The sequence below is a fragment of the Aulonocara sp. 'chitande type north' Nkhata Bay genome, linkage group LG9 (genome assembly GCF_057382095.1).
Source record: "Aulonocara sp. 'chitande type north' Nkhata Bay isolate Kocher_YH1m ecotype deep benthic linkage group LG9, A_spYH_male_GT1.1, whole genome shotgun sequence".
Lineage (NCBI taxonomy): Eukaryota > Metazoa > Chordata > Actinopteri > Cichliformes > Cichlidae > Aulonocara > Aulonocara sp. 'chitande type north' Nkhata Bay.
In genome coordinates this window covers 7,349,597-7,375,785 of record NC_141352.1, presented here as the reverse complement: position 1 = coordinate 7,375,785, position 26,189 = coordinate 7,349,597, and the positions used below count along the sequence as shown (strand labels likewise).

At 45.2% G+C, this 26,189-nt stretch overlaps 2 protein-coding genes across 13 annotated transcripts in view; both read right to left on the bottom strand.

Annotated features, from left to right (window-relative positions):
* Positions 1-53: 53 nt before the first annotated feature.
* Positions 54-6,723, bottom strand: LOC147321513 (zinc finger Y-chromosomal protein 1-like). Of its 2 annotated transcripts, none has more exons than XM_086305520.1 (4): positions 6,505-6,723; positions 5,837-6,053; positions 1,865-2,179; positions 54-1,657 (listed from the first exon to the last, which is right to left on the bottom strand). In XM_086305520.1, the coding sequence occupies exons 1-4, from the start codon at positions 6,676-6,678 to the stop codon at positions 273-275; spliced, it is 2,091 nt and encodes a 696-aa protein (XP_086161646.1). In that variant the 5' UTR covers positions 6,679-6,723; the 3' UTR covers positions 54-272. The 2 variants fall into 2 exon arrangements, with proteins under 2 accessions (XP_086161646.1, XP_086161645.1); XM_086305519.1 differs by having other exon boundaries at positions 5,837-6,056; positions 6,505-6,722.
* Positions 6,724-12,066: 5,343 nt separating this feature from the next.
* The window catches only part of LOC147321511 (receptor-type tyrosine-protein phosphatase mu-like), a 230,309-nt gene continuing 216,186 nt past the window's right edge, over positions 12,067-26,189 (bottom strand). For 7 of the 11 annotated variants that reach the window (XM_086305457.1, XM_086305458.1, XM_086305462.1 and 4 more), the window contains 3 exons: positions 24,223-24,386; positions 16,112-16,247; positions 12,067-15,476 (listed from right to left, as the gene is read on the bottom strand). In XM_086305457.1, the coding sequence (XP_086161583.1) occupies positions 15,423-15,476; positions 16,112-16,247; positions 24,223-24,386 (354 nt within the window). In that variant the 3' untranslated portion in view covers positions 12,067-15,422. The remainder of the gene's footprint in view (positions 15,477-16,111; positions 16,248-24,222; positions 24,387-26,189) is intronic. The other 4 variants (XM_086305459.1, XM_086305466.1, XM_086305465.1 and 1 more) reach the window with 1 other exon arrangement.

The following is a 26,189-nucleotide window of genomic DNA, read 5'->3' as shown; positions in this document are numbered from 1 at the left end:
TCACCGTCAATATTAATGAAATCATGTGACTGAACCTTGAGAAACCACAGAAGCAGTGATTTAACCATCTTTAATGAAACCATGATACAGACAAATAAAGTTTGATTCAAACTCCTACCATAATCTCAGCTGATCTGAGACCAGCCCGCCAGCCAATCAGCTGCCTCTGCTTGTCTTTGAACATCATGAGACCCTCTGAGAGCTCCGTCTGTTTGTCAAACCCTGCAGAGCTGCTCGGGTGCATCAAGACTCCGTGAGCGCGCTCACTGCTGTCAGGTGGCGTCCAGCTGCTGAGCGGCGTCCATGTCGTCCTCAGACAGTTCTGCCGCGCAGTCCACCACTGTCTCCTCCTGTTTGTACGTCAGAACCGCGTCGTCGTCAAAAAGGATGGGCGGGGCCTCCTCGTCTGGCGGTGTCCCAACACCGTGCATGCGCTTCCTGTGCTGCTGCAGGTTGCCGTGGCGGTTGAAGCGGGCAGAGCAGAGGTCGCAGGCGAACGGGCGCTCCCCGGTGTGGATGACGACGTGCCTGGCAAGCTGCGAGCGACACTTTTTGTCCTTGCCGCAGATGTGGCAGACGAAACTCTGCGGCAGGCGCGCCCCATTGGCATGGACGACCTCTCGGTGCCTCTTCAGGTGGCTGAGGCGGCGGAAGCGGCGGCTGCAGAAGTCGCAGGCGAAGGGCCGGGCGTCGCTGTGGATGGTGGAGTGGCTTGCCAGCAGCGACCGAAACTTGAACACCTTGCTGCAGACGGTGCACGGGAACGCCTTCTCAGAGGTGGCGGTGCTCCTCCTGCGGCTGGCACTGGCGTCGCCCGCCCTGACCCGCAGGTGCACGCGGACTTGGTGCTGTTTGAGGCAGGTGGCACGCTGGAAGCTGCGCAGGCAGACGCCACAGCGGTGAGGCTTGTCACCTGTGTGGATGCGGGCGTGAGCAGTGAGCAGCGCCTCAGATTTGAGCCGTTTCCCACACACGCCGCAGGCAAACGGGGCGTCCAGTGGGCTGTCTTCTCCATTGACATGGTTGCTGTGGACCAGGACTTTGTGGCGTTTGAGCTGGTACTGGCGAGCGAACTTGCGGCCGCAGATGTCGCAGAGGTGCGGCCGCTCGCCTGTGTGCGTCTGGAAGTGGACAGCGAGCTGCGACCTGCACTTAAACTCTTTGCCGCAGAAGTCGCAGAGCAGTGAGCTCGGCCGCGGGGGCTCGGCGGTGCCGTCCACGTGCACGACCTTCTTGTGGTGCTCAAGGTCATTGGCCCTCATGTAGGCCTTGGGGCAGAGGTCGCAGCTGTGCGGCTTCACCCCCGAGTGGATGACCTCGTGCGTCTTGAGCCGCGAGCGGCAGCTGAACGTCTTGCCACACACGGCACACAGCCACGCCTGAACCTGCCGCTGTTTCTCCCGTTTGGCGACGCCGTCTGGATGCAGCCGATTCAGGTGGTGCTGCAGGTTGTCGCGGCGATTGAAGCGCAGTTCACACAGGTGGCAGGCGAACGGCTTCTTCCCCGTGTGGATGAAGGAGTGGCGAGCCAGACTCGACTTGTTCTTCATCACTTTGCCGCAAACGTCGCACACGGTGCTGTCGAGCTCCAGCTTCACTGCGGCCACATCCTGGGAGTCCGCCGGCAGGGCTCCGGGAGCCGCGGGGAGCGCAACACCTGCAGGGACACGAGAGGAAAGACTTAAGCCAAGGATAACATCAGATTAATCCTGATTTACACAAGAGTAAAAAACAACCTCACGACGAGTTAAAGTCGAGTTAATCCAGAGTTAAAGCAGTCTAAAAAAAAAATGTGAATGAGTGGAAATAAAAATTTTAATACTTTTAAGCTACAAATATTAAACGTCAGTAAAATCTGACTCACCTCCTTCAGATGGAGTCCAGGTGGGGTCAGCTGTGACGTCCTCCTCCACTGTCATGACCTCCGCCTCCTCTTGTTGGTCAGTGTCAGATGACTCGTGGCGGCGGCGGCGACTCTTTTTGTCAGTATTGGAGCTCTGAGGTACCAACCGTCTCCTCTGAGTCCTGGACTTGGCTGGGGTGGGTTCATCGGAGAGTTTGGGGGCGGGACGGATGATTCTGGTTCTGGTCCTGTTGGTGGTGCAGTGCTGCAGCAGAGCGCCCCCGTCTGGTCCGTCAGCTCGGACGGCGATGCACTGCAGCAGCATCGCAGACGAGCCTGCACACAAAGACCGGCGTCAGAGCGGGACGAGGACCAGGACTCAGAATCTGAGTCTGTGATGCAAACTGACCCACAGAATCATCACTGACGGGTTAATCATGGTTTTATTCGTGTAATACACAGACTACAAACACCACTATCACTACTGTGCACTATTTAATTTACCTGCAATAGCCCACACTGGAAATGCAAACACTGTTTATTTTTCTAATATTTTTATTGCGGGTGGGACTTTAATGCGTTAATTGTGATTAATTCATTTTTTTAAAAAGTTACTAATTTAATCGCACTTTGCATTCCAAGCAAAGGGGAACTATTGTCAGTGCATGATTTCCTTTTATACCAATTACAGTGATGCACAAAACAAAGCTACAAAGAATCAGAAGAAAGCACATTGCTAGGACTGATCAGAGGCAAATTTCATTTCCAAAGACTACCCAATGGAAGCTTTGATAAAAGTGAGGTTTTGTGCAAACTGTGCAAAAACGAGTTTGGATACCACCCAAAGCATTTCAACCTTACGGTACCATCTAAATGCAAAACATGTTTCAGGGAGCACAGAAACTGTGGGAGCTGACCAAACTTGATGAAATGACTGGCTTCAGGACCAAAATTAGTAAGTCAACATCGGACAAACTATGTTACTATCTCCCATAATGGATTGCTCTGGACTGTAGACCACTACCAGTGGTAGAAGATAGGGGGTGCTACAGTTTGCGTCAGGTGATCCAACTTTCCAACTGCCTGAAAACTGCCTTTTTGACACTGAAAAGCAAAATGAGATGTATTACAGACAGCCCTGCAAATATGGAGGAACTACACCAGGAGCAAACAAGACTGGGGCAACAGAAAGAGCCACTCATACAGGATATTTCCACACGGTGGAATTCAATCCTGTATGTGGTGTCTCGTCTGCTAAAGTATCAAGACGTTGTTTTTGCTGCTTTGGGCAAACAAAAGCACAAGCTAGTCATTTTAACTCCACCAGAGCTGGTAAACCACCAAACGCTGGCCACTGTTGTTGAGCCATGCAGGTAAATAAAACTATTTTTAACTTATTGTTACTGTTTCTTCAAAACGCTCTGTAGTTGACAGTTATTGTGGAGATGAATAACGACTTTCTTGAACTGTCTACTACAGGTGTGTGGCTGAGCTTCTTGGAGGTGAGACATGTCTCATGTTCAGTGGTTTTACCTGCTTTCTGCCACCTGCATCTCACCATGGAGGTCTCTGATGATGACTCAAACTACATGGTGAAATCTAAGACCGCCTTCACAAAGGACCTGTCCCAACCATCAGTGGCTCCCGATAGCTGCTGTGCTTCAGCCACACTTTAAGGATTTAAAGCAGTGCTCCCCAACCCCCAGGCCACGGACCACTGTCATTTGGTACCGGACTGCAAGAGTTGAGGCTCGGGTGTGAAACTGATGGTTTTCAGGGTTTTTATCGTTAACTCGGTTTCCCTGGGTCTTTTCCTGTGTTGTAGTTGTGTGTCTTATTTTGGAAGAAGAATGCACACGTTACCATAGCGACCAGAGAGCATTAAAGGGCAGAGAGGAGGATGTTATTCTCAATGTTGCTGGCGCATTTCAGGAGAACGCTGCTAATAAAGTTACACAAGTACACAGTGAATTAGCGTTTATTATTTTATATACAAAATACCACCGTTTATGCCTTGGTCCTATCATTTTATTTTGTTGTATTTATCCGGGACACCTCAAAGGCCGGTCCGTGGTGCAAAAAAGGTTGGAGACCACTGATTTAGAGTGTCTTGCAAGGGGAGAGCGAGAAGAGGTTTGGACCAGCTCTGCTGCAGTAACAGTGTAACAATGCCACCACAAAGGAGCCAGCAAAGACAAAGAGCCTCCTCCTCTCTGATTCAGATGAGGAAGCCCTGTGTAAAAGGGCCCTGAGTTTGTACACAGCAGAATCCACCATCAGCCAGACAGACTGCATGCTGCAGTGGTGGTCCAGTTGAGCAGCGACCCACCTACACCTTCTGTCCTGGCCTGCAAGTATCTGATTGGTCCTGCCACTTCTGTCCCATGTGACAGACTGTTCTCACTTACAGTAACATAGCAACAAAATTAGAGCTGCTCTGAACATGTGAACAGGCTAGTTTGTCCAAGTAACTGGCTGAAAGAGACCGACAGTAAATAAGCATGGAGGTATTGTGAGTCCAACGGGTTTGTTATTTTTGCACTAAAATGTTCGATGATCACACTGTTTTAGCCTAATGTACAAAATAATGTTGGCTAAGGTTACTCAGAGTTTAAAGGTGAAGCTGCTCAAATAACCTTTTATGTTTCTGCCTTATTTTTTTAAGAAGAAAAACTGCACTTTGTTTTTATTATTATTATTATTTAAAGACGATATCATTTTGAAAATGTACTTAAAGTAACACTTTATTTTAAGTCTTCCAATTTTATCCAGTGATATTATTTTTGTTTCTGTTTTGAATTGAAATGTAGTTTAAATGCCTTCTCCCCATAAATTAAAAGAGCTTGAGATTACAATAGTCATGTGCATGTCTATTATTTGATTCTGTCGCACACTAAATTCCTTTAAAATTAAAAAAATAAATAAAAACATTTGTGCTTCGGAGCAAATTTTCTTGTGCGATTAATTGAGATTAATTACAAAGCCTCTAATAATTATATTTGATATTTTTTTATTCAAATGTATACAGTGGAGAAGAATTGTGCACCTCACCCTCCTTATTTCTACATGTCTGCACTGAGTAGATGCTCTAAATCGCATTGTACATGTGACAATGATATTCTATTCTATCCATTTGAAACAAACCTGGTTCAATCATAACCTCTGAGGGCGGTTTACAGGGAGGCCGACCACCACTTTTCTTCTTCTGTAGTAATTATTTCTTAAAATCAGTTCTTATTAATATTCTTGTTAACGTTAAAGGGATGGTTGGCTCAACAGAGCTCTGACTTTTTGTCAGCTTGGCTACAGTGCTGAAGAGAAACCTGGGGTTGTTCTTCTTCAATCAGTGGATCGGGGCGAAGACGCTCAGGGGCGAGCGCCTCAGCACCTCACTTCAAAGTTCAGACTAAATTAGATCTATCAGCACTGACGCAACGATCTAAGCTGACTGATTAAACATTCCACCTTAAAAGCAGCCCATGAGGTAAAGGTGGAATTAAGTCCAGTAGCTTCTCGTGACGGAGACGCACCATCAAACACCTTTAAACCCCAAACTGCCAAAATCCATCAGAGATGCTTCGCCGACCAGCAAAAACCTGGGAGTCTCAGCGACGTGCACGAAGTGCAAACACAACCAGCTCCAGCCCCCACACCAGCGAGCAGGAAGCACCGCCCAACTGGACCCGTCACTATGACGACAACAGGTGACAACCAACGGGCTTCAGAACAAAAGATGGCAGCAGGTGAAAAGTTCAGGTGAACCTCAGTAAGAACCGGAACATAATTTTATTTAACGAGCAGCAAAAATATAGTAAAGACGATCAGATGTCACGATCAGCTGACTCTGATTTTATTTGATTTTTAGGGAAACCTAAAAATCAAATAATTTACATATTAAATAAAGTTGAAAACTAACATTTAAATAAAATCTTTTTTCCCCCCATTAAGTTCTTTGAAAGTTTCCTCCCTCCACCTGCAGGGCGGCGCTCTCACCTGAGTGTCTCCAGCTCAGCTGCTGACTCAGCAGGTCCACCTGGACGGCGGCGTCCCTCCTCTCTGCCGCCTCGCTCTGACAGCCCACCTCCTTCCTGTCCTCCTCGGGGCTCTCCCACTGGCAGCCCACCTCCTTCCTCCTCTCCTCCTCTCCTGCAGCTCCCAGCAGGAAGAGCTGCTTTTCTTCTGCGGGAGGCTCCATCTCCCACAGCGCCCCCTGCTGGTCCGAACAAACCACCGTCAGGTTATTTCAGCTGGTACCCGGACAGGAAGTAGTCACACTGACTCCGCCCACTCAGACTGAAGCGCGAAGAGTCACTCAGATCGATAACCAACGATTTCCAATCGATAAGAATTAACCGCTTAAATGTTTGAAGCTGCACCACGTGACCACGAATTCACTCTGAAGGCTTTAAAGAGCGTATGGAGTTAGACTCCTCTCGGCCACCGTACACACGCTAAAACAGCGCAAACTGCGCTTCATTACACAGCCACGCCCCGTCCGAAGATCAGTAACCTGACCGTTAACAGGCACCGACAATCTCATCAATAATGTGATCAATAACTTGATGTTTATCTATGATAGCCGTTAGCGCCATGCTAACAGCAACTAGCAGAGGCTAACGGCCCTTTGACCGGCAGAGGAGCCACGGAGCGGCTTCAGGTACCTGAGAGCGGCGGAATCCGGGGGGAGAGCTGCGAGCAGAGAACAGCTTCAGTATGAATCCGAAAACTCGGGAAAACAGCGAAACACAGCGGAACGGCAGGCCGCACACGCACTGCTGCTGCTCTTCTTCTGCTCCTCTGTAGCTTCCCCTGCAGCAGCTCAGTGCTGCCCCCATCTCAGCGGCCACACCGGGAACTCTTCTTCTTCTTTATATTGTTTATTGGCGGTTGGCAAACAGCAAAATGGTGCATTACCGCTACCAACTGGTGTGGAGTGAGCACCGAAATGACAAAAAACAAACAAACAATTCAAATCCTCCCAAACGAATGAGTCTGAATTAAAAACCAAAATATGGCCCGATAACTTTCACTTCTAGAGTTCTTGTGAAATAAATCAAGGTAGTCCAGTTTCACTTTCATATCACCAAGCTTTCTGATCAATTGTCTTCTTTTAGCATCATATTTCTGACAATGCATTAAAACATGTTGTGTTGTTTCTGGGGCGATCGTGGCTCAAGAGTTGGGAGTTCGTCTTGTAATCGGAAGGTTGCCGGTTCGAGCCCCGGCTTGGACAGTCTCGGTCGTTGTGTCCTTGGGCAAGACACTTCACCCGTTGCCTACTGGTGGTGGTCAGAGGGCCCGGTGGCGCCAGTGTCCGGCAGCCTCGCCTCTGTCAGTGCGCCCCAGGGTGGCTGTGGCTACAATGTAGCTGCCATCACCAGTGTGTATGTGTGTGTGTGACAGGTTGTGTAAAGTGCTTTGGGGTCCTTAGGGACTAGTAAAAGCGCTATACAAATACAGGCCATTTACCGTTTTACTTCTTCTCTATTGCAGTCACACTTTCCTAAACAGTGTTTTCCTATTAAAAACAACATGTTATTCAAACCAGTGTGCCCAAATCTGAGTCGAGCTATAACCGTCTCCTCTCTCCTGTTCCTTCCTCTGCTTCTCATTTCGCCTGTTTTCCTTTGGATTTTTCATCCTTTACTCTCTTCCTCCCATTGCTTTTGCCACCTTTCTTTCATTTTATGCTGTATTCTACTCTTGCTCTCTGTCCTACTGATATCCACATCCACCAGCGGTCTCTTTGTAGCTTCCTTTGCCATTCTGTCTGCTATTTAATTTCTCTTAACTCGTCACTGATCCTTTTCCCTACCTTAAATTCAGGAACAATAAATGCTATCCCGCTTTGGTTGGCTGTATTCCTTGATGCATCTGTGTAGATTTTGACATAACTGTAATACCGATTAATATATTCCTGCACTGTATGTGAGTTTAAGATAAAAACCCCTGTTCTTGTTCTTTTTGTTCAGTAGTGTGAAATCTACTAAATCATCAGGGAGTATCATGGTGGTATCTGGATCAGCTACAACATCTCCAGCACCATCAGGCTGAGCACAGGAGCTCCTTGGGCTGTGTTCTCAGCCCTCTGTTGTTCACTCCCCTGACACACAACTACACCGCCCTACACAGCTCTAACCACATCATCAAGTTCGCTAACGACACAACCGTGGTTGGACTCATCAGCAGCAACGACGAGTCAGCGTACAGAGATGTGGTTCAGCAGCTGGCGTTCTGGTACAGAATAGAATAGAATTAGAATTCAACTTTATTGTCATTGCACATGCACAGGTACAGGGCAACGAAATGCAGTTTGCATCCATCCAGAAGTCCTTTAGTGATATAGATATATTACAATATATATTAGCAATAATATAGATATGTGAGTATATTACAGAAATGGGAACTATGCAAGTTGTAAACAGTTGTAGGATTAAAGATTATCGAATGTACAGAATGATTATTTACACAGTGCAGTTAAGATAAGTGAGGGTGTAGATAGTTTCTACAGAGGCTATATAAAGTGCTAGTGGTTGTGAGTGCTGGTTCAGTCCATGTTATTATTGTGTGTTTGAGGGTACAGTTGTCCATTGTGTGTGTGTGTATGTTCAGTCCATGTGTTAACGTGGGTCAGATGTCAGGAGGCAGAGTTCAGGAGTCTGACAGCTGTGGGGAAGAAGCTGTTCCGGTACCTGGTGGTCTTAGTCCGGAGGCTCCTGTAGCGCCTCCCAGAGGGCAGGAGGGTGAAGAGTCCATGTGATGGGTGACTGGGGTCTTTGATGATTTTCCCAGCCCTTTTCAGACACCGCTTCCTGTAGATGTCTTTTATGGCAGGAAGTGGTGCTCCGGCGATGCGCTGGGCAGTTTTCACGACCCTCTGCAACGCCTTCCGGTCCGAGGCAGAGCAGTTCCCGTACCAGACTGTTATACAGTTGGTCAGGATGCTCTCGATGGTGCAGCGATAGAAGTTCACCAGGATGTCTGAGGACAGGTGGTTCTTCCTCAGAGTCCTCAAGAAGAAGAGGCGCTGGTGAGCCTTCTTGACCAGCTTGGAGCAGTTGGTCGTCCAGGTGAGATCCTCGGAGATGTGGACTCCCAGGAACTTGAAGCTGCTCACACGCTCCACAGCCGTCCCCTTAATGTGGATGGGTGGATGTGGGTCAGCATTCCTCCTGTAGTCCACGATGAGCTCCTTGGTCTTCTCGGTGTTAAGCAGCAGGTTGTTTGTGTCGCACCACTCAGCCAGACGATCCACCTCCTCCCTGTAGGCGGCCTCATCGTTGTCACTGATGAGGCCAATCACCGTGGTGTCATCTGCAAACTTAATGATGGTGTTGGAACCATCAGCAGGTCTGCAGTCGTGGGTGAAGAGGGAGTAGAGGAAAGGGCTCATCACACAGCCTTGTGGTACACCGGTGTTCATTGTGATGGTAGATGAGCAGTGGTTATCCAGCCGGACATGTTGGGGGCGGTTGGTCAGGAAGTCCAGTAACCATTTGCAGATGAGGGAACTGATACCCAGGTCTGTCAGTTTCCTGATGAGTTGTGAGGGGTGGATTGTATTGAATGCTGAACTGAAGTCTATAAACAGCATTCTGGCGTAGGTGTTGTTGTTGTCCAGGTGTGAGAGGACAGAGTGCGGTGCGATGGAGACTGCATCCTCTGTGCTCCTGTTCTGGCGGTATGCGAATTGGTGGGGGTCCAGGGTGGGGGGGAGACAGGATTTGAAGTGTGCTAGGACCAGCTGCTCTAAGCACTTAGTGATGATGGGAGTGAGTGCTACTGGGCGGTAGTCATTGAGGCTAGATGGGTTGGAGTTTTTGGGTATCGGGACGATGGAGGTGGATTTGAAGCAGGCCGGTACCACAGCGTGGGCCAAGGACAGGTTGAATATGTCTGTGAGCACTCCTGCAAGCTCCCCAGAACACGCTCTGAGAACACGCCCGGGGATGCCATCAGGGCCTGCAGCCTTGTGGACATTGATCCTGCTCAGCACTGCTCCTACATCGGTGGGGGAGAGAGTCAGAGGTTGGTGGTCTGGCGTCATGTCTGCTTTGGTTGTGGTTGTGGGGTTCCCTCGCTCAAAACGAGCATAAAAGTTGTTGAGCTCGTTGAGGAAGGAGACATCAGAGGATGCGGGGGAGGGTTTGGTGGTCCTGTGGTCTGTAATGGTCTGGAGTCCTTGCCACATGCGTCGGGGGTTGGAGTTGGAGAAGTGTTCTTGTACAGCGAGAACAACCTGTCACTGAATGTGGACAAAACCAGGGAGAATCATCGACTTCAGGAAGACTCACTCCACTCACACCACTCCACTCACACACCACTCAGCATCCACGGTTCCACGGTAGAGACTGTTAACAGCATCAAGTTCACATCTCAGACGACCTCACCTGGACCACCAACACCACCTCCATCACCAAAAAGGCCCAGCAGCTCCCCCACTTCCTGAGATACCTGAAGCGGGCCAACCTCCCTCCTCCCACACTCACCATGTTCTACAGGGGCACCATAGAGCGTTCGGACCATGTGGTTTGGAAACTGCAAAGTCGGCATCCTCAGCCGGCTACATCTGTCATGGTCCTGGGTCGTGTGACCCAGTGTTTGAGGTTTTTTTTAATGTATATTCATTTGTGCCCTAGTTTAGTTCATCTAGTTAATTTCTAGGTTGCTGTTTAGTCCTTTGTTTCTTAGTTGTTTATGTCAACTCCGCCTGTACTCAGTCTCCCTGGTTCGTGCGTCTACCTGTCATGCGTCATGTCTGTGTGGTTATGTTAAGTTCATGTCATGTCTAATCTCCACGTTTCCTGTTTTACTTTGAAAGTCTGTGTCCAATGTCAGTGTATTTAGTTTCACTTCTCCTGTCCTGTCTTTAGGTTCATGTGTGTCAGCTGTGCTCCCATGCGTGGCCACTTCCCTTGATCATCCCTTACGTGTATTTAGTCTCTGTGTTTCATTCAGTCTGTATCGCGTCGTCTGTGTTCCCACCCTCCGTGTTTTCACAGCCAGTCTTTACATTCATAGTCATAGTTTTCTGAGTCTTCATAGTTTATCACAGTGTCAGTTTCCCAGTTTAGTTATAGTTTAGTTCAGTCACTGTGCTTCTGCCTTGTTTGAACTTTATGTCATCAGCCATAATAAAGGCTCTCTTTCAGTTTAAGTCTTATTCTACACCATCATTTCATGTCATAGCCACTTCAGTATTCAGGGAGGGTTACTGATTTTTACAGAAAATATTTGAAAAGGACTCCAGCTTTTACTGAACCTTTCAGTTTTACTGTGAACTTTGGGTTTGTACCCAAATTGTTTGCATAGTTATTCTCAGTTTTTACTCCAAATTCAGATTTTAGATGATTGTAACTGAACTTCTGATCCTGTCCTTACTTAGTCTGTACGTGTACTGGGTTCCACTCTTGGCTTGGACTGGCACAATCATCTCAACCCTGACAGCCTTTGAAACTAAAGACCCGTGGGTCACAAAACCTATCCAGAATACCTGTCAGGGGCTGGGTCTCTGAGCCAGCGTTTTGATTGTATTCTGTATTTTTGAGTTTCTTATGTAATGTTTGTGATTATAAGTTCTTGTGTTATTCTTATTTAGGGTCTCCAGTCTGTCATGTGTTTTAGGTCTTTGTGTTCCATATTGTCAAGCTTGTGTTGTCATATCTGTCTCTCCACATTTCCTGTTTCATTTCGAAAGTCTTGTGTTTCTGTGTTCAGTGTGTTTGATTTTACTCTTCTAATTTTACTCTGTGACGTTGTTATGTTCATTCTAATCTGCGGTTTCTGCATGTGTCTCCACTTCCCCTGATCACCTCTTGTGTGCGTTTAGTCTGTGTGTTCATGTCGTGTTTCAAAGTTTTTCTATGTATCCGTGCTCTGGGTTTTTCATGTTTTAATCTTAGTTCACCCAGCTTAGGTTATTGGTTAGTTTCGTTGTTGATTTGTTTTTGTTTTTTTACAATTTCTGTTTTATACTGTTAGTTCATACTGTTTTATATACTGTTTTGTTTGTTTGTTTGTTTGTTAATTAGTTTATTTGCTTGTTTTAATCAATTTTAAATCATGCTTTTTATTTGTTCTTGTTTCTAAGGTCTCTGTAAAGCACTTTGAATCACCTTGTTGTTGAATTGTGCTATACAAATAAACTTGCCTTGCCTTGCCTTAATCAGGGAACTGTTCTTAAGAAAAATGAAACAACTGAAACATTTATAAGTGCTTTACGTGCGTCGTCCAACACAAAGTATGATTGGCTGGCTCAGTGAGGTGACAGACACAGGCTGGAGAGTGTATACAGGTTTTTATTTGTTATATTCTGGAATCAGCAACATAAATAAAAGCTTTCATTAAGTTCTCCTCAGCACCAGAGCCATTCATCGACAGGGTTCAGGCGAAGCCACACCCACAGGACCGGGCTGAGACCGCGACCTGTGATTCTGTTGGCGAAACGCTGAAATTGTCCACCATGATTGTCTCTCTCTGTGTGCTTCAGGAGAACGAGGATGGCATGGACACCAAGAACAAATGAAGGAATAAATATTCTTCTTCCTGCCTCCCGCTGCTCTATGTACATTATTAACAGTCTGAAACAACCCAGCAGCTGGCCTCGCCCACCTGCTGCGTGACGACACAACAAAGAAACACTGAAAACCACAAAGTGATGGGAGTCAAGGACCAGATGAAGGACAATGTGCTTCGATGCTTCCAGTTCAGTTACTTTTAAATCTGAAGCAGCAGAGATTAAACGTCAGAGAAGAAAACGGATGATGACTCTCAATGTGTCTTTAAACATCTTTAAACATCTAAGTGGAAAAAAACCCAAGAAGGTTAGACCAACCAGAATCATACACAAGTCCTCAGGTGGAAAACGTGAAAAAAATCATCTTTTCATTCTCAGCAATGAACTCTGTGAGTGAGCTCTGGAACAATGGACAGCAATTGGCCTTGAGTTGAGGTTAATTTGAGGATCCAGTTCATCAACTTAATTTGGTTTATTGGTTCCAGCTTCTCAAACTGGATCGTACTGATGGTCCATGATGACATGATGTATCAGGGATCACTATATCCTGGTATCTCTCTGCCGTCTCTGTGTCCTCCTCACATATTTCTATAACTGATTAAACCAAGCTCTTCTAACACATCCACATGCTGCTCTGTAGAGATTATGGATTCACGTCAGACTCATCAGAGGAAAGTGTTTTGATTTAAAACCTGTGAAAATCATGTTGGCATTTTTACACATAAATAAATGATACACATAAATAGGGATGGGTATTGATAAGATTTTCACGATTCCGATTCCATTTTCGATTCTGTTTAACGATTCGATTCTCTTATCGATTCTTTTTAAAAAAGGAGAACACTAAGGTCGATTAGCTCAGAACTTTGTTTTATATCTTCTCTTTGAACAAGACAGAAATTTAGGAGTAACATGGCCTTACAAACCCAACAGTGAGATCTTAAGAGATCCAGCCTACGGCTCTTCAATAGGGTGTCACAGGGTGCCCAGGAAAAACATTGTAAATGTAAAATAATAAAATAAATATTCTTCTGTAGCAATAACAAAGCATAACATAAATTATTCTGTAGCAATTACACAAGAATATCCAGTAATGTCCCTGCCTACAATTAAACACATTCACTTACTGAAAATCATCTGCTGTGGCAAACGGGTGCAAGCCTTTGACCACAAACTGAGTCTCTGCTCGGTGACATTCGTCTATCCCGGCCTGAAAGGAGACGCTGCCGGCAGACTGCAGCGAGAAATGCCAGCATCTGAGCCAGACTCTGTCTCTCTCATCACGGTCACTAAATGCACAGTAATGGCAGGTTTGTAATAAGGCAGATCGCGCTAACATAATATGCACTGTTAGCTGATTATTTACCTGCTGCATTAACGGGAGAGGACGTGCAAACGTTACCGCTGCTGCTGGGTTGAGATTCACGAGTCGAGCGGAATTAAAAACACGACATTCATTTAAGGTCATCGCGTGTTTTGTGAGCAAATGCTTTTGCATATTCGTAGTGTTTCCTCCCTTAAATGAAATATCTGCTTTGCAAGTATTGCAAGTTGCACTGTTGTCATCCATTCTTGAAAAGTGTAACCAAACTTTTGAGCGTTTGAGCCGCCGTGTTTCCTGCCAGGTAAATGACGCTCCGCAACGTGGTGACGTCATTTGGGGCGACTGGAATCAATAAGGGAATCGTTTGCAAAAATGGCAAACAATTCCAAGGAAGTGAAACAGAACCGGGTTTCGATACCCATCCCTACACATAAATAAAGAAAAATATATTAACAAATGTTGGCATCATTCAGCTTCTAATCATGACTGTGCTTAATTAAACACAATAACAAGCCTGAGCTCTGATGTCATGTACACCAGCGGTCCCCAACCCCCGGGCCACGGACCGGTCGTTTGGTAACAGGCTGTGAGAGTTGAGGCTCGGGTGTGAACTTTATGGTTTTTATCGTTTTTTAAACCGTTTTTATCGTTAACTCTGTTTCCCTAGGTCTTTTCCTGAGTGTTATGAATAAATCTTCTTTTTTTTGGTAGCGGTACTGTTTTTATTTTGTTGTATTTATCCGCAACACCTTAAAGACCGGTCCGTGAAAATATTGTCGGACATGAACCGGTCCGTGGCACAAAAAAGGTTGGGGACTGCTGATGTACACAACTTGACCAATGGTGAACTAATCACTAATTACTTGCTGTGATCATTTCATACCAGACAGCTGCCAGGACTCACATCATCTTTATAAATAAGCGTGTCCGCAGACTCTGCTAATTTTGGCAGACTCAGCTGAATGTCGGCAGACTCTCGGCTGCGTGAAGGCAGACACGTGTTCTGACAACTCTGGCTCTGTGATGTCTGCCAGATTTGGTTTGATTTTGGGCCTCTTTGGGGGAAGAGTTGGCAGATTCAAATTGGTGAAGTTTGTTTGGTTAAATAAGTTTTATCATAACTGGCCAGACTATGGCACTCAGATTCAGGCCGAGTGACTTCCTCTGGCCTCCTGGGCTTGGGCCTCTGCAGGGTCAAACCATCTTAGCTACCTTGGTCAGCGTGATCCAGCCACCTCCCAGTCTTGTTTCCAGAGGGATGATTAAGTTCACACTTCTTGACATGACATGAATTCACAAATGAAAGTCAATCAGATTTTAGGGTCCCTTCAATCTCAGAGGTAAGATGGTTTATGCGAGAGTTAATGATTCTCCGCCGACAGCAGCTTCTTCCTGACAGGTCAGCTGATTTCAACCAGCAATCGGACACGGTTAAAGATTCCTGTACAAAACATGACTGCAAGGACATCCTGTTTTGAATCCTGGCTGTAAGGACTTCCTGTGCTGGTGGTGGGGATGGCTGACAGGTGAGGCGACCCGCTCTGATGGTGTTTTTATCGTTTCAGTTTCATTGAAACAACAAAAGGGTAAAAAAAACCACAAAGTGACACGAGGTGAACGCTGAGCGTCGCTCACAGAATCCAACAGTTCAAACCAGGCAGTGTAAACATGCCTTCATCCTCCTCCTCCTCTTCAGTCAGTAGTCTCTCTGCTCCTCCTCCTCTGTGTTGAAGGAGGCTCTAAGCAGAGTTCAGGTACTCCAGAGCGACTTCATAACAGAACTTATACTGTTCCTATGGAAACACAGACATCAGATGTCATTCATTCACATTTTTAAAAAAGAAACACTTTTTATTACACAGTATGATGTAAAAACAACTCAGTATCCACTACGGGTCACTGGACACTCCATGTGTTCAAGTTCACCATCACGGTCTGTTTTCCTGAGGTAGTTCTGGTACAGCTTGGACTTATGTTTTGGGTCATTATGTTGCTGCAGGATGAACCCCTGATCAACTAGGTGCATACAGTATTTGTACTATGCTTTCATGTCAGACTGCAGTGAGACATTAAACTGCATAACTTTCAATAAAAAAATGGAAAAATTGGCGTGTCCTAAAACCTTTGACCGGTAGTGTATGTTTATAGAATACAATAATTATTATAAAACATAACAGAAAATTATGAATAATAATAATAATATATCATTATTACTGAGAAAATGTTTTTATATTTTAGTCTTAAAAAATACAGTTATGGATTCAGTGTTAAGTTCCTCTTTGATTTACTGTAAAATTAACCTTTTTTCATTTTAGTCATAAAATACAAATACAAAATAATTTGCTAAACCACAGAAGAAATGGAGAATAGAAATAATAATGATTGAAGTTAAAGCGAGCCAGTGTCTGTGATGAAGGTTGGTGGTTACCAGCAGGTCGACCATGTTTGGCTTGTTGTTCCTCAAAGTTTTTACAGCGTGAAAAACGTCGACGCAGCGCTGCTGACGCAACATCTCACACACGATACTGATACTGCAGAACACACCACTGCGACCTCCGCCATTCCTGAGGAGGAGGCAGGACAGAGGAGTCAGGAGAAAGAAGACCTTTGAGTTCTCTGTCAACAGTTACATAAAGTAGCACATAAAAATATTACTGCATATATTCACAAGAACACCCCTCAAAAACAAAAACATTTACAATTGTCATAAACCAAGAACAAGCAAATCATTGTACACTGTACACAAGACATTTGTTTCCAACCAAACAGAAATAAAATGATCCACACCTGTCACCATTATATAAGAAGTAAATTCTATCATAATACATGCAGACACCAGACCTTTGAACATAAGTTCTAAATTTGTAGACCTTTACATTTTGTTTCTGCAGGTTAGCCAGATTCCCCTTTTTGCCCAACCCGTAAGAAAGCTGCAAAGATAAATCTGATTCCATTGTGCTGCTGTTTTTGGGACCATAAATGAACATTGTATTCTCCAGCACCTGTCCATATCCAGCCAACCACTGTTGCAGTAATGGCAAGAGAAGAACAAGCCTGGGACACCCAACCCACAAATGTTGCAGGGTGTGCTCAGCTTGACAAAAAGCACAGTTACCCTCTACACTCGGTCCATATGTGCAACATGTCTGGTTGTGGCCATGGCCCCATGGACCACCCACCACCGAAGATCCACGGTGTGTTTCTCCAAGTGAGGTCTGTACAAGGATTTCTAGCTACGTCTGGGAGAACCTGCTGCAGAAATACTACATCGACTCCGGAAGGTCCCTCCTTCATCCTTTAGGAAAATCCATCATTTTTGGTGCCTACTTCTTAATCTACAGCAACACTGTGAAAACAGCGAAACCTTCCAAAACACCACCTTTTGTGCTCCAAACATTTTACTGTGCCTTTAAATGAGTTTTCCCTAATTTCTTCATCCTCAACTTAGAATCTCTTTAGTGTGCTCAACTGTTCATAGCTGACCACTCTCCTTATCTTTAGAACTGATTTTATAAACTCATCAAGATATGGAAAATAATCCATAGACTGTCCGCCAAATTTTCCATCTTAAAATGAGTTTATGTCTTGTAAGGAGTAGGATTGCTGATGCTCATCTTGTGAAACAATATCAGAAAACTGTGATGAGGAATCATCTTCAAACAAGTTCAAAGAACCTGCAGTTCGATCTTCAGCCTCACCTGTCCTTGCCTCTGTCTGTTCACTGTTCACAGGAGGCGAACCCTCACTGGGGAGGGACGCCATGGCTCAAAGTCAAACTGGCCAATTAGCTAAACCTACTCACTCTACACAACACAATGAAATAAACCTGTCTTACCTTGTAACTAACCAACTAACCATTAAGGTTGGGCGATTTTTCCAACCGATAATCATCAGTCCAATAAATGACCACCATCAACCCCACCCAAATACAATAAACACAAAAATGAAGACAGAAACAGAAGACACTCCATTTGGCTTTTTTCAAAAATTCAGAACTAAATTATCATCAGTTATTTTACACAAAACTGCATTAACCCTTTAAGACCTACCATAGAACCAAGTCCGCCAGAGCTTATATTATATGTTTACATGCTGTAGTCCCATTTTTGGGAGCATTTCAAGTTGCTTTACATCAATACAACCATTATAGCCCAAATTTTAATAATATGTCTGCATTAAGTGCATAGAAATTACATAAATTGCAAAAATGTGCAATAAACCAGAAAAAAATTGAAAATCGTTTTTGTTTTTTTAACATATATTTCTAGTTAGAGAAGTTTAAGAGGCTTATCCCTCAAAACTGTAAATACAAAAAAGTTGCACAAAATAGTTTCCCACCACAGGAAATTTATTTTGAGTGTCTTCATAGTTTTATTTTTGAAATGCACCAATTTTTATATACTGCAGAAAAAACGAAAATAAATATTATAAAGCAAATTTGCAAACAAACAGAATGTGCACCAAAATAAACTATTTCCAGCAGTGCAATATGAGTCCTAAGCATCCCAGAAACGACACAGAGAGTCATAAAGTCAAACATAACTTTTAAAAACACCAGTACAGTCTTACAAGGCCAAGTTGGTAAAAAACTACATTTCCACGAATATGACGTCACTTTCGGTTTCGGGCAGGTAATGGCGGACATGCAATAGTTCGCGCTGACGTCTATTCCAGCATAGGAAGTGTTACAAACAGCTGATCGGATCGGCAAAGCGTGTTTCTGGAATATTATGTTTTTGTTGCTGCAAGTGCTTTTGATGCAGTTTTTGCAAAGCTATATGTGGAAGGAAACTGTGACCGAGGACAAGCTGATGGCATAAGATGTAAGTACAACTCCTCCGGTTTTATATGCAAGAAAAATTATTGCGCTACCTTACGTGGTTGCAGTTCTACCGGAATTTAAAAATAGTTACGCAAAATGGAGCGTGCCCGCTCAGACCGACTTTAAAGGGTTAATTCCCCAAATAGAGACAAACTCTTCAATGTTGGACAACATCTTATAAACAAATTCTACTTTCAAACGTGCACCTACTAACCCTTTAAACATAATCTCTAAATGAACAGATCCTGTTCCCTTCATTTTGTTCCTCCTTGAATGCCATATACTCATCTTAGCATGACCTATTAAAAAATTAATCAAGCAAACCTTCCTACGCTCCACTGCAGAGTACCTCGGACCCAGGATAAAGAGACTCTTCCAAGGCCACAAAGCCACTGCTGCAGCGATGAAAAAAGGCCAGATAGCCTTGGACAGCCAAGCCACAGGTGCTGCAGTGTTTCCTCAGTTAGACAGAAAAGACAGTGGTTCCCTGTTCTTAGATCCATCACTGCCCTGCTGTCCTCAGGCCTGCCAGCTTGGTTAGACCAGCATTTATACACTAGCAGTGCTGAGCTTTCTACTTGGTATCAAGGGATTGTAAAAAAGAGGCTCCTCACCAACATCACCATCAAATTGTTTTTAAAGTACAGAGAGACTGTTCTCGGTCTTCCAAGCAGTCAAAACAGACTGGTAAAAAGCAGAGGTCTGCAAAAGGTCCATGCCAGTCAGGTCTATGAGAAACAGGTGCTTGTCATATGCAAGGTCCTTTATTCTGTGAAGCAGCATAGATACAGTGTTGAACCAGGGTGGTTGTTGTTTTTGATAAAGATACTGTTGTGCTGTCTGAAGACGAAACGCTGTGATACGGCTGTGAAGGTCAATCAAACTCTGACCCCCCTCTGACACAGATAGAGACAGCACAGCAGACCTGGTCCAGTGAAGCCCTCCCCAGAAGAAATTTACCAGTCTTTTTTGTATCTCCTTGATAAGAGAGGCCGGAGGTTCAAAAACAGTGGCACGGTGCCAGAGTACAGAAGCAGCCAAGTTGTTAACAACCAAAGTCCTCCCCCTGTAGGACAATGGTGGCCAGACCCAAGTCCATCGAGACAACCGGGCAGTAATGTTTTCAACAACACCCTCCCAGTTCTTCCCCTGAAAAGCATCAGTTCCCAAAAACACTCCCAAACACTTCAGTCCCTCCCTGTTCCACTGTAACTCTGCCGGTAACACCGGCTCCTCTTTATCAACCCACCCTCCCAACATGAAACCTTCACACTTTGACCAGTTAACCTTTGCGGATGCCTGCTCATATAAGTCCAGTGTCAGTCTGAGTGTTTTAATATGGTTATAAAAACCGTAACATCATCAGCATAAGCGGACAATTTTACTGTGCTTCTTGCTTCGTCAAAGGTAAAACCTGAGAGTCCCTGTCTAAGATGGTGTAAAAGGGGTTCAATGGCCAGCGTATACAACATACCAGAAAGAGGGCATCCCTGCCCTATGCCCCTCTGAGCTGGAACAGGCCGACTTAACCCTCCCCCCACCTTTAACATGACAGCAGTGTTTGAGTACAACAATTTGATCCAAGAAATGAAAATGTTCCCAAACCCAAAAGCTTCCAAAGTTTTAAACAAATAGCAGTGATCAACTCTATCAGAAGCTTTTTCTTGATCCAGAGATAAAAAACCCCACATCCAAGTCTCTGAGCCAGATCAATAATGTCCTAATTAAAAACAAGTTGTCCATAATAGTTCTTTCAGGGACACAGTATGCTTGATCCACATCAACAATCATGTCGATACAGGTCTTCAACCTGTTAGAAAGACATTTTGCAAGAATCTTGTAGTCCGTACAAAGCAAAGAGACAGGCCTCCAATGTTTGAGCGAGCCCAGGTCCCCTTTCTTTGGCAGTAAAGTCAAAACTGCCCTCGTGCAACTTGTTGGCAAGATCCCAGTGGTCACACAGAATGTGAAAACCTCATGAATGTCCTCTCCTAGCAGCGACCAGAATTCCTGGTAAAATTCCGCAGGAAGCCCATCAACTCCTGATGACCGACCACCGTTGAGTTGTTGAACCGCTGAAGACATCTCCTCAAAAGAGATAGCAGACTCCAACACAGCCGATTCAGCCTCATACAGCCGTGGCAGCCCCTCCAGCATCCTCGTCACACATTCAGGGTCACACGTGTCAGAACTAAAGAGGCTGGCATAAAAGTCAATGGCAAGCTTCCTCATTTCTACTGGGTCAGATGTCACCTTCCCATTTGGAAGCCTTAAGTGCATCACGTGGTGTGACTCGCAAACCCTTTTCTCCAGCTTGAAGAAAAATCTGGTTGGGGCATCTATTCAACAGTAGAAATCCGAGTTCTTATAAGAGCACCTTTTGCTCTTTTGTGGAGAAACTTGCCTAAAGCCTTCCTCCTACCGTCCCAGGTACTATTTGCATTATCTGTCCCACTTATGATCTTATCCTCTAGCATCTTCAGCTCTCGTTCTAAGTCCTCAAAGCAGTCTTTAACAGTGGCCGTTGGATGTGACGTGTATTGTTGACAAAAAAGCTTAATCTGCGTTTTCCCCACCTCCTACCATTCAGCCAAATTGCAAAAGTAATTTTTCCTTTGTTTCCAGTGACACCAGAAGTCAGAAAAAGCTCGACAGAACTCTTTGTCATGAATCAGCTGCATGTTAAAGCATGTTGGTGAACAAATGTTAGAGTGCATCAATAAGGAAATATCTACAGTCACTAAATGATGATCAGAAAAACCAACAGGTGAAATTTCTGCCTTAACTAGTCTATTATTATACGTCTGATTGATAGCTATTAAACCCGATTCTTTGATCCCCATGGTAGAAGAGAGAAAACCCGACTCAGAGTGGTCAAAACATTTATAATTCTTTATTCAATCATCTTCTGGAAGAGAGAGCCCCGCACAGCCCAAAGCCAGTTGCAGAATCTCTAACATTAGAAGCCAAAAATGTGTCTCATATAGGTGTTATTTTGGTCCTTTACACGTCACACACAGCCTCGATACAAACAACCCCTTCTGTGTTACTAGTTCCACTTTTTCTGTCTGGTTTCCTGTATTTTATTAATATGCCTCTGCAGCTCTGCACTAAACTTCCTGTTTTTCAGTTTGGCTGAGCACTTGGTTTATGAGTCAAAACTGGCTTTGCTTTACAAGCCTTCAATATTAAAATACATAAAACAATATAATCAGAAAATAGGCACTAACAATATATATTTATCTTGTAACACTGCCTTCACATTGCCCTCAGAAACGTTCACATATGTGTATTCTCTAGTTGTGGGATGGAGCCTTCTCCACACATCAGTCAGAAAGATTGTGGATAAAAGTGAGCCCGAAGGTGGGTGAGGCTCTCCTGTGTTTCTGTCAACTGAAGGGTGGGTTGTGCAATTCCAGTCCCCTCCCACCACCACTATTGAACCACTATGTATTTGTGATAATTTATAATTAATTTTACGAAATAACCTCACACGACCTGCAGCTGAGTTGTGGGCGCATACATTCATAAAGCAAAAGGTGTTCCCTTGATGGTTGCTTGTACTACCTGTGCCCTTCCCTGCTCTACCTCACATACGGAGACATGTGACAGCTGAAGGTGCCTAGAAAATAAAATTGCTACACCTGCACTGAGGTTAGTGCCATAACTTAAAAATACCTGCCCACTCCAACTCATTCCCCATTCTGTCTCATTATCTACAGTACTACTAAAAAAACCACATCAATGTTTTTGTTCCTGCTGTTCCACCAAAACTGCTCGCCTTTCTCTGACTCTTCCCCCATTACTGTTAAGCGTACCCACTCTCAAGCCTGCCATAAAGACAGAGAGAAGAGGAAGAAGAGAAAGAGGGAAAAGACAGTGAGACCCTTCCAAAAAAAAAAAAAAAAAGACACCCTTAATACTCCGAACATTTTACTGTGGTTTTAAATGAGTTTTTCCTTGTTTTTCCCTCCTCAACACAGTCAGGATCTTTTTCAGGCGGCATCTTTTCTGTTTGCTCAACTGTTCATAGCCAACAACTCTCCTTATCTTTAGAACAGAGTTTATAAATTGATCGACATCTGGAAAAAACTCTGACTTCCACAGACTGCCTGCTAAATGTCTTATCCAAAAAGCGATTTATATCTTCTAAGGAATACGACTGCTGATGTTCATCTTGTGAAACAATGTCAGAGCATCGTGACAGGGAATCATCTTCAAACAAGTCTTCTTCCTCATTTTCCGCGCTCAAAGAACCTGAAATTACATTTTCATTTCCTACCTCACTTGTCGTTGCCTCTGTCCTGATTTTCCTCCACAGTTTTCCTGTCCTGTCTGTCATCACTTCCATCCGGCCTGTGGAGCACTGGCTGCGATCTCCATTCTGTCACCCAGCGCCGCTAGCAGCTCGTAGCTGGCTGTTCGTCCACACCGCTACTAGCGGGCTGTTCTCTCGTACCGACATCTACGGCACGCTCACTTGCTTCACTAGCATGGCCCTGCTGTTTACCTGTGTCATTGCGCACTTCGTGCTCTTTATGAGGGCAGGATGAGCGTTTATGGCCAACATGCACTTCATGCTAACTGCGCTTGCATAAACAGTATACAAGCCGTTTTGGTATCTCACTTTAAACGACACTTCCAGTGTCTGTGAAGGATCGTTCAAGTACATGAAGGCCTGCCTTCATAGTGACTGAATGTGCTGCAGTCTGGCATCTTTGCAGCCAAGACGAACAACACTGAACCCGCTAGCAAACTTTCCAAAGCAGGTCAGTTCCTTTTCAAGTAGCTCATTGGGGATAAACGCCATCTACGCGGGTCACCGCAAACAGTGGTGAAACAGCCACAACAAATCATCCAAAATGATCCCCCTTTCAACTAACAGGTGAACCAACCGCTCCTCACGGAGAAAGGTAACCACAGCCTTGTTCATCCGAGAGCCGCAAGTTGTGTTCTCATGGCCCACCTGTTCACCAAAAGCTAGCAGAGCCTGCTCCACGGTGTACTGTTGGGGGGGCCTCCCCTGTCTAATAGACAGGGGAGGCGAACCCTCACTAGGGAGGGACGCCATTGCTCAAGGTAAAACTGGCGAATTAACTAAAACTCTTCACTTCACACAACACAATGAAATAAACTTGCCTTACCTTTTAACCACCCATAAAGTTTTCTGGAAAAAACAGTCCAAACGTCCCAAACTCACTCAGCAGCTCCACACACTCACCAAACACCTTCACACACCCATTCACTCACACTCCCAGCATGCAGTGCAGGAAGGAGAGGAGAGGAGAGTGGAGTCAGGGGTTACATAGATGAGAATGAAAGCAGTTTATGTTGTGACCACTAGATGGAGACAAAACACCACACAAACACAAACTTTATAACTACTGATACTGCAGTACTCTCTGCAGTACTGTGTGTATTTCCTGTGTAAGAAACAGTGATACTCTTGCAGTAAAGTAATGAAAACACAGTTTTCTTTCTGTAGTGTTATGTGTAGTACTGCATGTAATACTGTGTGGTACTCTTAAAGGGTAATGTCTTTAGTACTGTGTTTATTAAAAGACAGTGTACTTTATGTAGTATTGTGTGTAGTACTGTGTGTATTATAAGACAGTGTACTTTTGTAGTAGTTTGTGTAGTACTGTCTGCAGTACTGTGTGTAGTACACAGTGTAGTACTTTCTGCAGTGCTGCGTGCAGTGTTGTGTGTACTCTTACAGGCAGTGGACGACGGTGCGTCCCTCGCCGCCGTCGTACTCCTCCTGCCATTTGTCCACCTGGTGCACGAGCTTGAGGAAGGAGCGCTTGGAGACGGGCGTGTCGCGGTACATCGGCCAGCCCAGGAACTGGAACTGCTGCACCATGCGGTACCCGTCCTGCGGCTGGAGACACAGGGAGAACCAGGCAGTCAAAACAAGCTCGCCCCAAACAACCAATGTATAATCAAACACTTCCCCAGAAGAACAGAAACATGAACCAAGTGTACCTCTAAACTAAACACTAAGGAGAAAGGAAGTAAGGAAACTGTGAAGGGAGAAAGGGAAAGGAAGTCAAAAGAAATACATTTTAGGAGTAAAGAAGAAAGGAAAGAACAGGAGAGAGGAAAGGAAGATATATAATGTAGATGGAAGGAAATGAGAGGAAAGGAAAGATATTAGGAAGCTTATTGAGACAGGAAAGAAAGCAAAGACAGGTTCCTGTGAGCAGACAGCAGGAGAGAGCTTTAACTCAAACACCAAAATCAAGCTGCCACAGCGAGGCGGGTGGAGACGGGAGCGCGGATCAAACACAGCCGATATTTGTTGAGACGCATGGAGGAAACGAGGCCCTGAATCACAGCCGCACTCAAACTCAGCCCGATGGGGAGGTGAGGAGGCTTAAATCAAACACATCCTGAGCTAAATCTGGTGCAGCAGGAGAGAGAGAGCGGAGGCTTGGATCAAACACAGGCGCAGCTCAGCTTTATTACACAGAAATCAAACGCGCCCTGAATATGTGAGGGCAAAACCAAACAGACCCTCCGTGTAGGGTGATGCAGTTTTACTCCGTCAGGATCTGAAGACAAAGGTAATTACACATCCACAGAGACGTCACGTAGAGGCGAGGTGGTTCTAACGATGGCGAACAGCCACCACGGCAGGGGAGAGTGAGAGAACAGCCATCGCCCTGACAGGACCACGGCCACGATGGTGGTTCTCTCAGGGCTCCAGCACGGCAGAGACACTAATGGATGACTCAGCCGAGTCAGGAATCCTAGTCTCAAAGAAGACGGCCAATAGAACCCTGCACAGGGACGGACTGAGAAAGAAGACGGAGGCTACGACCCAAAGGACAGCGGCCCCACAGTGAAGCACGGTGGTGGCAGTATTATGCTGTGGGCATGCTTCACTGCGTCTGGACCTGGGAATTTCATCGAGGTGGGTGGATCCATGAAGAAAGAAGGATATGTGAATGAAGACCTGAAGCAGTCAGGCTAAACTAGGTCGGAGTCATCACTTTGTCTTCCAGCATGTCAACAACCCAACGCATATGTCGCTCCTGGTGAAGATCAAGGCGAGCGTGACAAAGCCCTGACTGTGGGCTGAGACCAAATGTAAGCACAAGAGCAGCCTGGGTGTAAACCTGGCTGGACTTGAGTTTGGCTCAAGTTTGTTACTTACATTAAATCAATTTAATAAATCAAATTTCAGTGTATTTTATTTGACATTCCAACCTACTGATACTTACAGAGTGAAGGGCAGCCAGGTTTTTACAGGAAACAAACTAAGGCTACATCCACCCGGGTATTTTTGAAAACGCAAATTTTTCTATGCGTTTGCACCTTTCGTCCACACGTAAACTGCGTTTTCAGTCACTGAAAACTGAGATGTTTAAAAACTCCTGCCAGGGTGGAGATTTTTGAAAACCCAGTTTTTGCGTTTACATGTGGACGAGGAAAACGGAGAAAACGCAGCATCAAAGGTGTGCGCCTACACACACAGTTACTGTCCTTCCACACACAGGACTCGGTTCTGCTTCTATGCGCCATCTTTGTTCACTCTTTCCCACCGAGGCTTCTAGACTTCTGATTGGCCAACATTTCTACACGGTTAGGAATATATCGCCACCTGTTGCTTTGGCATCTTCCTAGCGCGTTTTTGTGGTTACGTGTGGACGGGATTTTTAAAAAACGTGGCAGCGTGCTC